Source organism: Chlorocebus sabaeus, chromosome 7 (genome assembly GCF_047675955.1).
Source record: "Chlorocebus sabaeus isolate Y175 chromosome 7, mChlSab1.0.hap1, whole genome shotgun sequence".
Lineage (NCBI taxonomy): Eukaryota > Metazoa > Chordata > Mammalia > Primates > Cercopithecidae > Chlorocebus > Chlorocebus sabaeus.
The window spans coordinates 137,310,312-137,325,313 of NC_132910.1; the positions used below are offsets into that span (position 1 = coordinate 137,310,312).

At 45.1% G+C, this 15,002-nt stretch overlaps 1 protein-coding gene across 4 annotated transcripts in view; it reads right to left on the reverse strand.

Moving 5' to 3' along the window:
- Nucleotides 1-15,002, reverse strand: part of FAT1 (FAT atypical cadherin 1) — a 143,608-nt gene that overhangs the window by 111,363 nt on the left and 17,243 nt on the right. For all 4 annotated transcript variants that reach the window (XM_073017791.1, XM_008000505.3, XM_008000507.3 and 1 more), the window contains exon 2: nt 11,459-14,741. In XM_073017791.1, the coding sequence (XP_072873892.1) occupies nt 11,459-14,723 (3,265 nt within the window). In that variant the 5' untranslated portion in view covers nt 14,724-14,741. The remainder of the gene's footprint in view (nt 1-11,458; nt 14,742-15,002) is intronic.

Below are 15,002 nucleotides of genomic sequence, written 5' to 3' on the forward strand. Positions count from 1 at the left end.
TCAACATTCAGCCAATTAAAACCAAATATAGCTATTACTCATGTTCATACTTTCCTAATCAGTTTCCATCTTCTAAATGAGCTTGCCACACTATTAACAAAAAACACTTCTTTTTAAAATGGTTTAGATCCTTAAAAAATAACTAATTTCCATTTTGTTGCCTCAACCAACAAACTAACTTCGTATTTACATGACAAAACCAACTTTTATCACTTAAATATGTGAACACCTTCAGCTGGGCCACAATCAGAAGAAGAGCATCATGTGACAAACATGCACAGGATCTATGAAAAGATGAACACCCCCTGAGCAGGTAGTTACTCGGTACCAGCATTGTGCCAAGCGCTGTGATAAGAGCAACACGGACATCTGAGACACTCTAACGTCAAGCAGCCCTAAGAATAAAGAGGCAAGTAAAAAAATTAATAGAAGGCTAAAAGCAAACCAGGACCCACAAATGCATTTTGGAGAATCTTTTAACTGAGAAATGATGGCAGGGCTATTTTTCCATAGAGGTCAAAAACAGACGGCAAGTCCATTTACATAAAAATTCTGGACTGGGCACAGGGGCTCACGCCTGTAATTCCAACACTTTGGGAAGCTAAGGTGGACAGATCATTTGAGGTCAGGAGTTCGAGACCAGCCTGGCCAACATGGCAAGAACTTGTCTCCACTAAAAATACAAAAATTAGCTGGGTGTGGTGGTGCACACCTGTAATACCAGCTACTTGGAAGGCTGAGGCAGGAGAATCTCTTGAACTTGGAGGCGGAGGCTGCAGCGGACAGAGACTGCGCCACTGCAACTCGACTCCGGCCTGGGCAACAAAGCGAGACTGTCTCAGAAAATAAATAAATAAATAAATAAATAAGTAAATAAATAAATATTCTATCAGCCAACGAAGCTAACTTTATCATGAGAGGCCAGGGTTTCCTGATAGATTACCTTCATAAGGAAAGGAATACTTGTGGTGTGGCAACAAGGGTTTTCCACGGTAAGCTGGCAAAACTGAAGACCAAAGCCTGGCCTAGAAAAAGCTGCTTAACTTAGTAAGATACCAATGACCCTTGGACAACACGAGTTTGAACTACACAGGCCCATTTACACATGAACTCTTTTCAACGGAAGGCAAGTCAAAAATACAGTCCTCACAGCACGCGAAACCACAGCGTCTGTGGGGGTCCGGCTGTGAGACTTCAGTATGCACAGATGTGGGTGCGCACAGGCGGTCCGGAAACCAACCCCCACGTTCTCTGAGGGATGACTGCATATTATTTATTATATCTATTTTATTTGTGTTGTATACCTCAATGGGGAGACAGAACATCTGATGAAACAGATGTATAAAGAACTACAGTTCTTATTTCACTTGGAAACAACCTTGAATGACAGTTTCTCCTAAATCATTTCAGGCACATGTACAAATATATAGAAAAGTGATCTGTCCATTGTAAAGGTTTATCCAGCTCCTTTATAATTTTTATACAGGTTTCATTTTTGTATTACATTAAGCACCATATAATGTACGTAGAAATACTTGCAGGTTGTAAGGCATTGTAAAAATGCTTGTCACTATCACTGTCATCACCGTCATCATCACCATCACCATCATCCTTACCCGCCGGTCCTCCTTTATGAGAATTTGTGAGGACTCACAACCCTGGAGCCTCCAAAACAGAGGACCTCAAAACCAGGCATCCAAGAAGACTGACGATGCTTGAACACAGGTTCGGCACTTCACTGAGCCCCTTGGTATTGAATCAAATCACTGTCTCTCTGAAGAAAGAATATACAGCTTTCAACAGATTCTCAAAGTTTCTGTGATGCTAACACCATTAGGAGCCACTGTGTTGGAGGCCTACAGTTAGGTGTCCAGCGTGGCAGAAAAGAAGCTTCGCTCAACCTTCACAGCTACAACTACTGTATGTTACAATCTATTTGCTCACAGAACAAATGAGGGCTACTGACTGCTCTATCAGCCACTGTGCTTAGAAGAGGGCAGAAAGATGATTACACTCGACTGTCCTTGAGTTCATGGAGACAGATTTAAGTCACGCACAGGCTGCACACTGAGTCATACGCTACAACAGAGGAACATACAGAAAGAGCCCCTCAGCAAAGAGAAGCAAAGGCTCCCTGGCTTTAAGGAAAGGTTTCCCAGGAGACCCCACAACGGTTTACCAGGCCAGCCTAACCATTATGCACTGAGTGCCTGTTACATAAATCACGCACTGAAAGACTTCGGATGCACCCACAAAGAGCTGACAATCTAGAGGAAAAGCGCATGTAAATCAACAATTATACTAGAGTAATACTGCAGGAATATTTTTAAGTACATAAAAGATAAGAAATAGCTCCATGTAATGAAGAGAGCTGTCAAGAAAGCTTTATCAAGCAGAGTTATGAGATAATATGAGCTGACCGCTGTGTGCCCAAAGGCAGGGAGACAGAAAACGGTGAGAAACAGAGGGGTAGACGGCTGCACAGGGCAGGGGCTGAGGCACCAGGGCCGCACAGGAGCCAGCGAGGGCTGCACAGGGCGGGGGCTGAGGCACCAGGGCCGCGCAGGAGCCAGCGAGGGCTGCACAGGGCGGGGGCTGAGGCACCAGGGCCGCGCAGGAGCCAGCGAGGGCTGCACAGGGCGGGGGCTGAGGCACCAGGGCCGCGCAGGAGCCAGCGAGGGCTGCACAGGTGATGTTAACTGCGAGACCAGGGAGGCCTGTTAGGGCAACGTGGCTCCACCACGGAGAGACTGGACCCTGTGCCACGGGAGACAGTGAAACGGGTTAAGGAGGAGTCTGTAACAGGTGGAACACCTCGGCTCAAGAATACTGTCTGAATTATCAGAATGCCTTCTAATGCATCACACTGTAAACTACAGCAACTTGCACTGCACTACTGTATTTAAAAAAGGCAACAGAATATTTCAAACTTCAATGGCGAAGTCGATGTGCATCATAATTTCCATCACTTGTCGTGTTTTTACAATTTAGCACAGACAGAACTACATGAGCAGAGTGTAACACCACCTAATGTTACTCACTAATTATTGCCACAATCTAATGAGAGTCTATGGAAAGAGCATAAAACAGGGCCTGTACAGGGCAAGTACTCACCAAACATTAACTATAACTACATGCTGATGATGATTAAGAAGAAAAAGCTTACCAGTGATAAGAATATGGTTAAATTATCACCAACTAGAAAGAAGTCTTCAGAAACTACGTAAATAGCTGAGTAACTTGTATTTAAAAAAAAAAAAGAAAAACCAATTGGTTTAAAATTAGAAAGACTGTATTAGTAGACTCTCTCCAACATGAAATGAGTAAAACATTCTAAAGAATCCCATTCAACAGGTTGAACCACTTGGAGGCCTAGCAATGGACAGGGTTCAATGTGATATCAGATATTCGAAGGAGATACGGTTTTGTTGAACTGGCAAGGCAAGTTAATTGATAAGACTGGCCCTTGAAGTATATATGTGAATAGTCTCCTAGACTTACTATCACTGCTGTGAACCTGGAGAACTGCCAATTCAGCAAGTACAGGCATGTGCCCTCGAACGGCAATCTTTCCAAGTCCATTTATTCCCAGTCACAAAGATATAAAAGACTGTGCTTTGTGGCACTATGTTGTATGGTGACCATGCACTACTTAGAAGCAGCACGGTCTGCTGTTCAAAAAAAAAAAAAAAAAAAAAATGCCAGAAAGGTAACTGCAAAATAACACAGTGCACAAAACACACACTAATAAATAAAAACACGACAAATCCAGTCCTATGAACTAAAATAATCCAAAAAGTAAAAACAACGGGAACTAAATGGTAAGAAAATCTCCAACATTTTAACTGACACCTAAAGTTTAAAAACTTTTCAATTTTCATAGTTGTACAAAGTAGGTAATATGGAAAGAACAGACCAGGTATTAAGTGAACGTTAAACCTGTATACACACAGGTCATTCAACAAATTACAAACACCTAATCCTTAAACATCCTTAGAACACAAAACAGTTCCCTGGCGAGGGGGACACGGAGTGAGCTTGCTCTGGCTTTCTCGCCCCGCACCACACGGCCAGGAGGACAGCTGCTGACGCCGAGGCACCAAGGAGGACAATGCAAGGGAAGGATGGCCTCATGTAACTCGATGCAGAGGGAGGTACAAATCAGGTTAGCTTTGGCTGCGCGGGCATGAAACTGCCTTTGAAGGTTAGCTGGGCCCCTAACCACCATCTTAAACGTGGCTTCCACAGGAAAAGCCTCCCAACAATGAACGTCCTGTCCAGTTTGGACAGGTAGCATTTTTACCGATGAAATCATCCTTTCACAACTGCAAACACAAATACAACACTTGTCTGTCTCTTCAGTGGCCAATGACACAAGGGAAGCTAACCGCACTCACCTGGATTCACCCACATCTTCGCTGGCATGATCTTGACTTGCTGAATGCCACCACCATGGAATTCCAACTCCTATCCTCCTAACCGTGCTACATAGCAATATGTCATGCGGAGTAAACATGCTGGAAGATTCTTACATTCACGACTCCTTCAGGACCAAGCTTCGAATCTAGGATTCAAGTCTGCAACCTGGCCTAACCCAGCTTAGCACAGAAACCCACTTAACGAGTCACTTTTGAACAGGCTCCCTTACAGCAGCTGTAGGTTGTTCTTCAAAGAGTGAGAGGAGGCCGGGCGCGGGGGCTCACGCCTGGAATCCCAGCACTTTGGGAGGCCGAGGCAGCGGATCAAGAGGTCAGGAGATTGAGACCATCCTGGGTAACACGGTGAAACCCCGTCTCTACTAAAAATACAAAAAATTACCCGGGCGTGGTGGTGGGCGCCTGTAGTCCCAGCTACTCGGGAGGCTGAGGCAGGAGAATGGCCTGAACCTGGGAGGCGGAGCTTGCAGTGAGCCGAGATCGCGCCACCGCACTCCAGCCTGGGTGACAGAGCGAGACTCCGTCTCAAAAAAAAAGGAGTAAAAAAAAAACGGAGTGAGAGGAGTAAAATGCGGTTCTGGCACTTAGCATCCAAGAAGTCTTGGGCAAGTTACTTAACCTCTCGTACGCGTTTCGTCCTGTAACGCAGGGGTGACAGAGTCCACCTGGTGGTTGTGAGAATTAAATGGACTGGCACACACAGCATACCGGGCACGGTACCCGGCTCTGACACTGTCGTGTTTTCACTACACAGATGTTCACCACCAGTGTCGTTACCACGGACAGCGTGAGGACAAAGCGGGCCTGGGTGACATAAGCTGTTTCCACCCCACCCCTCCGGGTCCTGGGCCCTGCACACCGCTGAGAATTACATCACAGCGCTGCACAGCGTCACTGCGTGCTACTCCACAGCACGGGATGGCCTGAATCACGGTGCCCCAGTTCCCCATCCCAGAGCCTTTCCAGACCAGACTTGTTCAGTCAGTAAAGCATCAACGTGTTAACTATACAAATAACTAAAGAAAAGCTGAATCTCTGTTTTGTTTAGTAAGAAAGTGGAACTTCCTTAGGATTTCGACTAGATCCTATTTTCACCTTAACATCTTCCTGCTTCAAAGAAGGACCCTTCCCCTGGTAGAAATTATCACCATGCCCTGCTTGACTCAGAATCACAGACACACAAAAGATTTGTATCCCAGAACACAGCAACAGCACACTGTGGTAACATCATTTCTGCCAAAACGTAACTTCCAGTCTCCCTGTGGCTGGGAAATCAGTTTCTTTTCTCTTAGGCTTTCCTCGGAGGGGAACAAAAAGAGCGAAGAGGACAGCAGCTGCGGCCACTTCAGGGAGGAGCCGGCAACACAAAAGCTCTTTCACCAGCACATTTTTTAACTCCCTGCCGGGCCTCCCACCAGTCTCTAATCAAGTTCCTGCTGCCAGGAATTCTAGCCCCAGCTCCCACAGTGGCATCGGGTCCCACCACAGCAGGCGAGGCTACCAGCAGCCGCCCAGCTCCCAGCCACATGCAGACCCTTTAGTAAGGATCCGGGCCCAGCAGCCTCCTCCACATTCCATCTCCTGTCACAGGAGGACACGCAGCAGGAGCAGGGTTCCTAGGATGTGTGTCAAATATCCTACTTTATATTAGGAAAAGGGCTTCTAATTTGAATGAATAATAAATAGCTGAAATATCCAGAGTTCTGCAGAACCAGACAGAAGCTCCAGAAACATTTTCCCTGACTGAGGTCAACAATCAGGTGAGCCTGGGCCGGAATTCCCTTACGTTTCCACTGTAGAAATGCACTCACCTTATGTGCACCTAACTGGGGAAGCCAGGCGCCGACCTCCAAACAGGTGACGCAGGGATGAGGCCGGGAGCCGACCTCCACACAGGTGACACAGAGACGAGGCCAGGAGCCGACCTCCACACAGGTGACACAGAGACGAGGCCAGGCGCCGACCTCCACACAGGTGACACAGAGACGAGGCCAGGCGCCGACCTCCACACAGGTGACACAGAGACGAGGCCAGGAGCCGACCTCCACACAGGTGACACAGAGACGAGGCCAGGAGCCGACCTCCACACAGGTGACACAGAGACGAGGCCAGGCGCCGACCTCCACACAGGTGACACAGAGACGAGGCCAGGCGCCGACCTCCACACAGGTGACACAGAGACGAGGCCAGGAGCCGACCTCCACACAGGTGACACAGAGACGAGGCCAGGCGCCGACCTCCACACAGGTGACACAGAGACGAGGCCAGGCGCCGACCTCCACACAGGTGACACAGAGACGAGGCCAGGCGCCGACCTCCACACAGGTGACACAGAGACGAGGCCAGGCGCCGACCTCCACACAGGTGACACAGAGACGAGGCCAGGCGCCGACCTCCACACAGGTGACACAGAGACGAGGCCAGGCGCCGACCTCCACACAGGTGACACAGAGACGAGGCCAGGCGCCGACCTCCACACAGGTGACACAGAGACGAGGCCAGGAGCCGACCTCCACACAGGTGACACAGAGACGAGGCCAGGAGCCGACTTCCACACAGGTGACACAGAGACGAGGCCAGGAGCCGACCTCCACACAGGTGACACAGGGATGACGCTCCAACACCCTCCATCATGTGTATGCAGTCATTTTCTCCTAAGAAAAATGTCCTCGTTTCCCCTCCCGTATTTCATGAATGCTGACTTATCCTGTGACAACGGCTACACTTCCATATTAACTCATTCCCAGTCTTTTCATCAAAATGTAAATTTCAATCCTGAAACCAGGACTGGGATGCTAAAAGTAACACAGCAGTAATATGTTTAGAAATCTGCTCTTATCTTAATGAAAAACATGGTTTCCCCACATAAGTAGAGTCAGAAGGGGACACACTCGTCCTGGCTGCTCTGTACACTAACAGCCAAAAACAGAACCAAACTACTCTAGACTGAAGGTCAAATACATTCCAGGGCATCCTGTACGCAATACACACATCAGGGAACAGACCTCAGCTCAGCACTGCTTCAACACCAACTTCTATTTGCAATTTCCACAAAATCTTCTGGCCAGGCATTTTTCTAGACATTACCTTAGTTTTAAAAATTAACAAAAAGCTGCAGCATTTAACTGGTGCTCAAGCAATAATTAACTTAGTACGTACCCATCAGTTAAGAACACTAAGCCGAATTTATTCCACACACACACAGGAGGGATGCTCCAGATTCTGTTCTGCTTAAATGACAGGAAAACCTGTTGAAGTTTACAACAAAGCAACAGAGAATGGATCTGAAGTAGAAGAGGGGGGTGGATGCTGAGAAGCACGCCGGGCAAACCAGTCCCTGAATGTGAGATTCCACAGGCTTCCAAGATCTTTACTCCACTAAACATCTTCGTTAAATCTACTCTATAATCCTCACTGCAGGCCTTACGGACAGCGATCTGAGGAGGAGAATCTTAATTAGAGCTCTGGAGACCGGCTCTCTAACAAGACCGACTTTCCAAATAACTTTTCACATGGCACTCTCCCCTTCCAAACCGCACGTGGAAGGACAGTCACGTGGCACGGATCTGTCAGAACAGTTCACCAACGTCCAGAGGCCTCTCCAGGAAGGGCAGACGATACCGCAAGCCCTGCGGGAGTCTGCGCCCGCCATGCCCCCTCTGCCATTACGCCTTCTCTCGCTGCAAAGCCATTTGCAAAACATGCACAAAACACCGAGCTAACAGGACTGTCCATTTGGTAACAGATTTTTAGGTAGTCCATAGAATTGCTATTTCTACAAAAACAGAAAACTACTTTTCAGAAGAGGTTTCCAATTTAAGCAGATTTAAAGAGAAGAAAAGGAAAGATCTTAAAATAGAACTTCATTCAGCTTGCGGGATAGGTTCTCTGTTCTGTGAGAGGTATATCAATGATACACATATTTGACTAGGTTGAAATAGGTAAAACATGACAAAAATTTGGTTATAATTCTCAACCAACACTCGTAGTTTTAAGTTAAGACAAAGGCAAGAAGCGAACAGTTACGTGGACAGGTTGTTGGTTCCCAGAGCCACAGCACTCCTGCACAGGCTCATATTAATTAGCGCAATATTAAATGCACCAATTAGGCAAAGTAAGACTCTGGCGGAAACGGGCAATGGGCAGCGTGTGAAGTTCCAGCAAGCACCAGCCTGGCATTACAACACGCCCGTGCACACTGAGCTGTAGTGCAGTCTTCGGTGGCCCCCACAGTGGGTCCTCAACCGCCCCTCCACTTCTTCACCTGATATGCATCTTTCCACACTTCCGTCGTGCCCTAGAAATTAGTTAAGACACACTCCAAGTGAATAATTAGCATGCCTAATTTTAGCCAACAAAATATACTGATTTTTCCTAAAGGAGTTTCTACACTGTGATACCAATTGTCCTGCCAGGAATCTCTGACGAAATAACTTGGGCTGATAATTCTTCTGCCAAAAAATGTATCTTGTAATGAATACAAGGTCCAATGTGTAAATATTATTCTATCACTTTTATTCATTTCCAAAAGCATATAAACATAAGTCTACTGTACACTACTTATTTTCTCTGTGAAGCAAGGACCACAGAATAAATGACCTGCAAATTTCCAGCTTCTCTCTCGCCTTTAAATCTCAGTATTTACACAAATGTGTAACAGTTTCTTATATACTTACCAACCCCACTGCCGTAATCCCAACACCTACCTGCCCGCCCTCCCACTGAATTACTACTGGAAAAGTCTGGCACCGCCCTTTCTGGAAAACGCCATAAATCTATTTTGGGACACCATCTCGTTTGGCTGGTGGTTTCCTTATTTTTTTTTCTTGGTAGTAAAAATATCCCAATGTCTTAAATGTATAGGTGAAAAACACTAGTTTCCAAATGATTCCTCAAAAAGCAACAATAAAAATACTCCTCATTTGAAAGAAAAAACCCAAAAGCCAGTGTTCATCTAAAGTCATGAAGAGAATTTAAATTAAGGTTTTGGTTCCATTTTCTGTCTCAACTTTAACTTTTAACAGTTCTTTATAGGCTTTTGAAACCTACTTTGGAGAAGAAAAAAAAAGTAGAAATAACTGTTCTTCAAAAATTTTACAAAAACAGTTTGATTCAGCATCAGTTATTAAATTTGGGGTATTTTCCTATGTTGAAACTGTATCTGAAAATTCTAACTTATATTGGACAGATAAAATGATAAAAAAGACATTTTACTCTTCAGAGGACTACCAAATGCTGTTGATTATCCTATTTTCTCTTGAAATAAACTAATTATGGGTATTTTAGATAGTGATATATATAGTCTGTAGACTTAATACATAGGCCATATGCTAGTGGCATGTAACCAATAGAAAAAGAATTCTTTGCATTAATAGAAGCACAAAAATATATTACAACTTCCAAAATAATTTTTTTTTTTTTTTTTGAGACAGAGTCTGGCTCTCATGCCCAGGCTGAAGTGCAGTGAGGCAGTCACAGCTCACTCCAGCCTCGACCTCCTGGACTCAAGTCATCCTCCCACCTCAGCCTCCCAAGTAGCTGGGACTACAGGTGTACCACCAGCCCAGCTTTTTTTTTTTTTTTCTTTTGGTAGAAATGAGGTTTTTCTGTTACCCAGGCTGGTCTTGAACTCCTGGCCTCAGGCAGTCCTCCCACCTGCGCTTCCCAAAGTGCTGCGATTACAGGCGTGAGCCATTGCACCCAGCCCAAAATAATGTATTTCTAAACAGTAGCTACATTTTTCATGTGCTACACACCTATGATATGTGGGCATGGATCCCAGGGTGGGTGTTGATTGAAGACTTTTTTGGGTTTTTTTGTGTGTGGTATTACTGAATATATAAAGTTTAAAGGTAATTTTTAAAAGGTCCCTTTTAAAATGCACAGATTTATAAAGTACACATGGATGAGATTAGTAAACAAATTGACCCCCCCACCTATTGCTCATGAGTGCTTTGATCACCCCTTTTCTATTTCCACTATCATTCTCAGAGGGCAGGACATGAAAAGCCAACACACTCATTCATTTACTCACATAGTCTTTTAACACTGATTGAACAGCTTTTATGTGCCAGGCACTTTTTGCTAGGTGCTCAAGATAGACGAGGCGGGGGCTAAAAGCCTGCCCTGAAAGGCTCACACTCCATCAGGACATATTGACACATAACTACAATACCTGTGCAGCAAAGACGGAGGTATGTACAAAGTGCGGCACAGGCCACATCCTAGCTTGAACTGCTGCCTTGGAGGTCCTGGTTTCAGATTTACAACAAAGCACTGCTACCATGAATAAACCTACCACACGCCAGGAGTTTTCCCGAGTTATTTCACTCTACCCTCACTTAAACCTTCCAGTAATTCTAAGTGTCCCCATACAGGAGAGGAAAAAGTTAGTTCTAAGAAGTAATTTATTTGTCCAAGATCACCAATTATCAACTAGAAGAGCCAGGATTCCAAGCCAGGTCTTTTCAGTTCCACACGCCACTATCCTGCCTCTGCCTCTCAACCAAAATCTAGACGAGGTACTAAGTGAACACCGTATTAGAGAAGTTTTGGCACATCATCTCTGCATGCACTGGATAACTCTGCAGGTGCGCAGCAACCTCTGAATGGCATGCCAGATGACAGCAGCAGTTTTTCTAAGTATGAGCCTGCAAATATACTGACTGAAAAAAGTTGGAAAGGCTTCTCAAAGTTAGAACAAAACCATAATGATGCTTTTGACAATAGAGTACAAATTTGGAGATCAGTATCAGTGGTAACAATTTCAACGTATTCCTGGTCTTTTACTCACTTTACGCCACTTAAATCATTCAGGCCCTTTTGTTTCCATCTTCATGGCTTACGACGAATAAACACACCTACATACAGCAGCCGGGCCAAAACAATAGTCACATGCACATCTACACCGAGCCCAAAGAGCAACCAGGAATTGTGAAGAAGCTGTCACAGGGCAGATGGTTAAAGAAAAAAAAAAAAACACGGAAGAGGGTATCAAATGAGAGCAATGAAAACATATTTACCTGTCTCTTCACCTATTTTGAAAACACCAATGCCAGAACCATCTCTAATGGAGTATCGGATCTCCCCATCTCTTCCGGCGTCCTCATCATGAGCCGACACTGTCATTACCAATGAACCAATAGGCGCATCTTCCTTCACCGCCCCCTTTTCCACAAAGCTGGAAAACACTGGTGCGTGCAAGTTCTCATTCACATCAACCACCTCAACTTCAACATAGCAAGTAGAAGACAGAGAAACTGGCTTCCCCTTGTCTTTGGCCCTCACAGTGAGATTATACACTTGCTTCTTCTCAAAATCCAACTGCTGGACGATTCTAACTGCTCCACTGAGTTTATCCACATCAAAGTTTCCTTCTCCGTGGTCCATAAGGCTGTATCTCACTTGACCAGACTGACCTAAATCAGGATCGTGGGCTTCTAACCACATGATGACGGTTCCTTCTGGAAGATCCTCTCGGACTTTCACACGATAATTAGGTGGAATAAATTTAGGGGGGTTGTCATTAACATCTTCTAGTGATACTTTCAAAACTACCGTGGAGAACAGCTGGGGCTCTTCTCTGGCTTGGTCCCTGGCTTCAATCTTTAAGTAGTGCTCATGCTGCAGTTCTCGATCCAGAGGGTGTGTGATTTTAACAACACCAGTCGCGCTGTCAACTGAAAACTTATCTGTGTCTGTAAGAATTGAGTACGTCACGTGTCCATTGGGCCCTAGGTCTTTATCTGTGGCTTCAACCTGGATGATTTCACTATGTACCTCCTTGTCTTCACTCACTTCCACAAAATAGCTCTCCTGTAAAAACTCGGGTGGATTATCATTGGCATCCACAACCACAACGTCTAGAAGACGCCACGCGGCCTTCTGGGGTATCCCAAGGTCATAGACGGTAATATTCAGGGTGTACTTGTCCGTTGTTTCACGGTCAAGAAGAGATAAAATTTTCAGCATTCCTGTTTCCATGTCAATCATGAAGCAACTATCCTCATTTCCTCCAGAAATAGCATAGACCAGTTTTCCATTGAAGCCAGTGTCAAGGTCAGTGGAATTCATGAAAATTACACTGGAACCCACAGGCTGGTTTTCCTTTACCTGAATACCAGTCGGAAGAGTGCTTCTAAACTGTGGTATGTGAGCATTGACAGAGTGAGAATCAAAGAAAATATCCTCCACGTCTCCCTGGTTGTGTAATTTATTTGCCTGCAGGAGTTTCTCTGCCAGCATTTTGGCAACACCAGTCTCTTCACAGTGCAAGTTTACCAGCTTGCGACTGGCAGCCACTGTGATGTTGATATATAACGGCGTGGCAAAATTTTCTCCATCTGTAGCTGTGATTCTCAGACTGTGAAAAGACACCTTTGCACCTAAGCCATCCATTAGCGATTGCTTCAATGACAATACCCCAGAGTTGGGGTTTAAACTAAACAAATCCAGTTCATTTCCAGCTTCAATCTGATACTGTACCAGCTGAAGTTCATCTGCATCAATAGCAGAAACAGTAGTTATTTGCTCTCCCACGCCTAGATCTCGGGGAATTGTCCCTTCACAATTTATTTTCTCAAACAAAGGTGTGTTGTCATTCAAGTTATTGAGAGTGATTGTAGCAAGGACTTCGGCCTCCCGGCGGTACGGCAAGCCCCAGTCTGATGCACGAATCCTCAGAGTATAAACCCGAGGCATCAGTTCGTAGTCCAGGTTTTCTGACGTACTCACAGCACCAGTGAAATGGTCAATCACAAACGGCACATGATTTAAATTTGTGATACTGTATGTCACGTATCCATTCTCACCCTCATCAGGGTCTACGGCACTCAGGCTCATGACAGTAGTACCGATGGGCACGTTCTCATCAAAAGCAGCTTTGTATGCTGTCTGGGTAAATTCAGGGGGATTGCTATTTGCACCTAAGACTTTTACCAAGACCTTGGTGGAGGCTTTTCTGTCACTTGTTGTTACTTCGAGTTCAAAATGGGCTGCCTGCTGTTTTTTAACTGGTTCTAAAATAGAAATGAGACCAGTGTTGTAATTTAAACTGAATTTAGCTTTTCCGGGTGTACTTTTAAAAACATACCTCAAATGGGAATAACCAGGAATGGCCTTTACCATGACCACAGGAGTGTTAGGAGGAGCAAATTCACTTATTTCTGCTCTGTAAACATCCTTTTCAAACTTGACTGGCCCGGCTTTGAACTGTGGAGAAGTCACGTGAATTACTTTAACAGAAGAGAACTGGGGCGGAGTTCCTTTATCTTTAGCCTGTAGTGTGAGATTGTAGCCGAAAGGATGACTGTCCCAATCAATGCCACTGATGGCTTTGACTTTATACTCCTTACTCCCTGGAAAGGACCTCACGGTTCTGAACTGCTGGAGAAGGTCGCCTGCCACGATGCTTAAAGACGCTATTTCACCATTGGCCCCCTGATCACAGTCATCCACAGTCACGATGGCGTATGTTGGGTCCCTGTCCAGCTCTGACGGTGACAACGTCACTGCTGTTATCACGGGAGCACATTCGTTGGCCTGTTCGATGTGCACCATCAGCCGGGCCATGCTGCTGATGCCACTGCTCCCATACAATTTCATTCCACGGTCCACAGCGAGGATTTCCATCTCATACAGCTTGGTCTCTAGGTAATCAAGTCTACCAGTTAACACTATCACACCACTGGTTGGGTGAATAGCAAACATATCTGTTCGATCTTTAAAGCTGTAGTAAAATTCTCCGTTGGTTCCTATGTCTGCGTCTGTGGCACTGACTCTTGCAATACTGGTCCTTATGGCTGTGTTTTCAGGTAAAGAAACGCTGTATGAGGTGGGTGAGAATAACGGTCTCAAGTCATTTGTATCCAGCACCTGCACCCTGACCTTTGTTCGTGCCTCCATATTAGTATTTTTTTCAACTGCTTTCACTATCAATGTGTAGTGGTCTTTCACTTCTCTATTAAGAATAGCTGTATTTCCTCCTTTGGTCCTTATTCTTAGAAAGCAAAAGTCTCCGAGAATGTACTCTTCAGCTTTGAACAGGTTTTCACTGTCTCCGGAGACAATTTTGTACCTTACTTCCCACGATGGATGTGTCATGTAAATACCCATCTTGACAGGATGCCCCACGTAAGTCTTAGCTGCAGAGTTCTCATGCACCGTGACGTTGTACTGGAGGTGTGTAAACTGTAGAGGAGTCTGTTCAAGTCTTTGGCTGCCATCACTGTCTCCAAAATGTTGGAGGAGGAGGAGCAGCAGCAGAAGCAAGGCCGAATGTCTCCCCATTGCTTAACTCTCAGGAATCTGAAACAGAAGAAATCAGAATCGTTACCGTGGGGAATAAAACAAGCGAAAGTGTGTAATTGTTTTAAACCTCTCATTTAAACAAATATTTTCCATACACATGGAATATAAATAAATGCAACGGGTTGGGATTTTTTTCATGTTTTCCAATATAAGTATCAACATTCTTGTAACATGTCTAAAATTACTAAACTTAACAAAAACTTCCTTTTCATTTTTGAATGACAAGGTCCTATCTTTCATATTTAAACAACTCAAAAA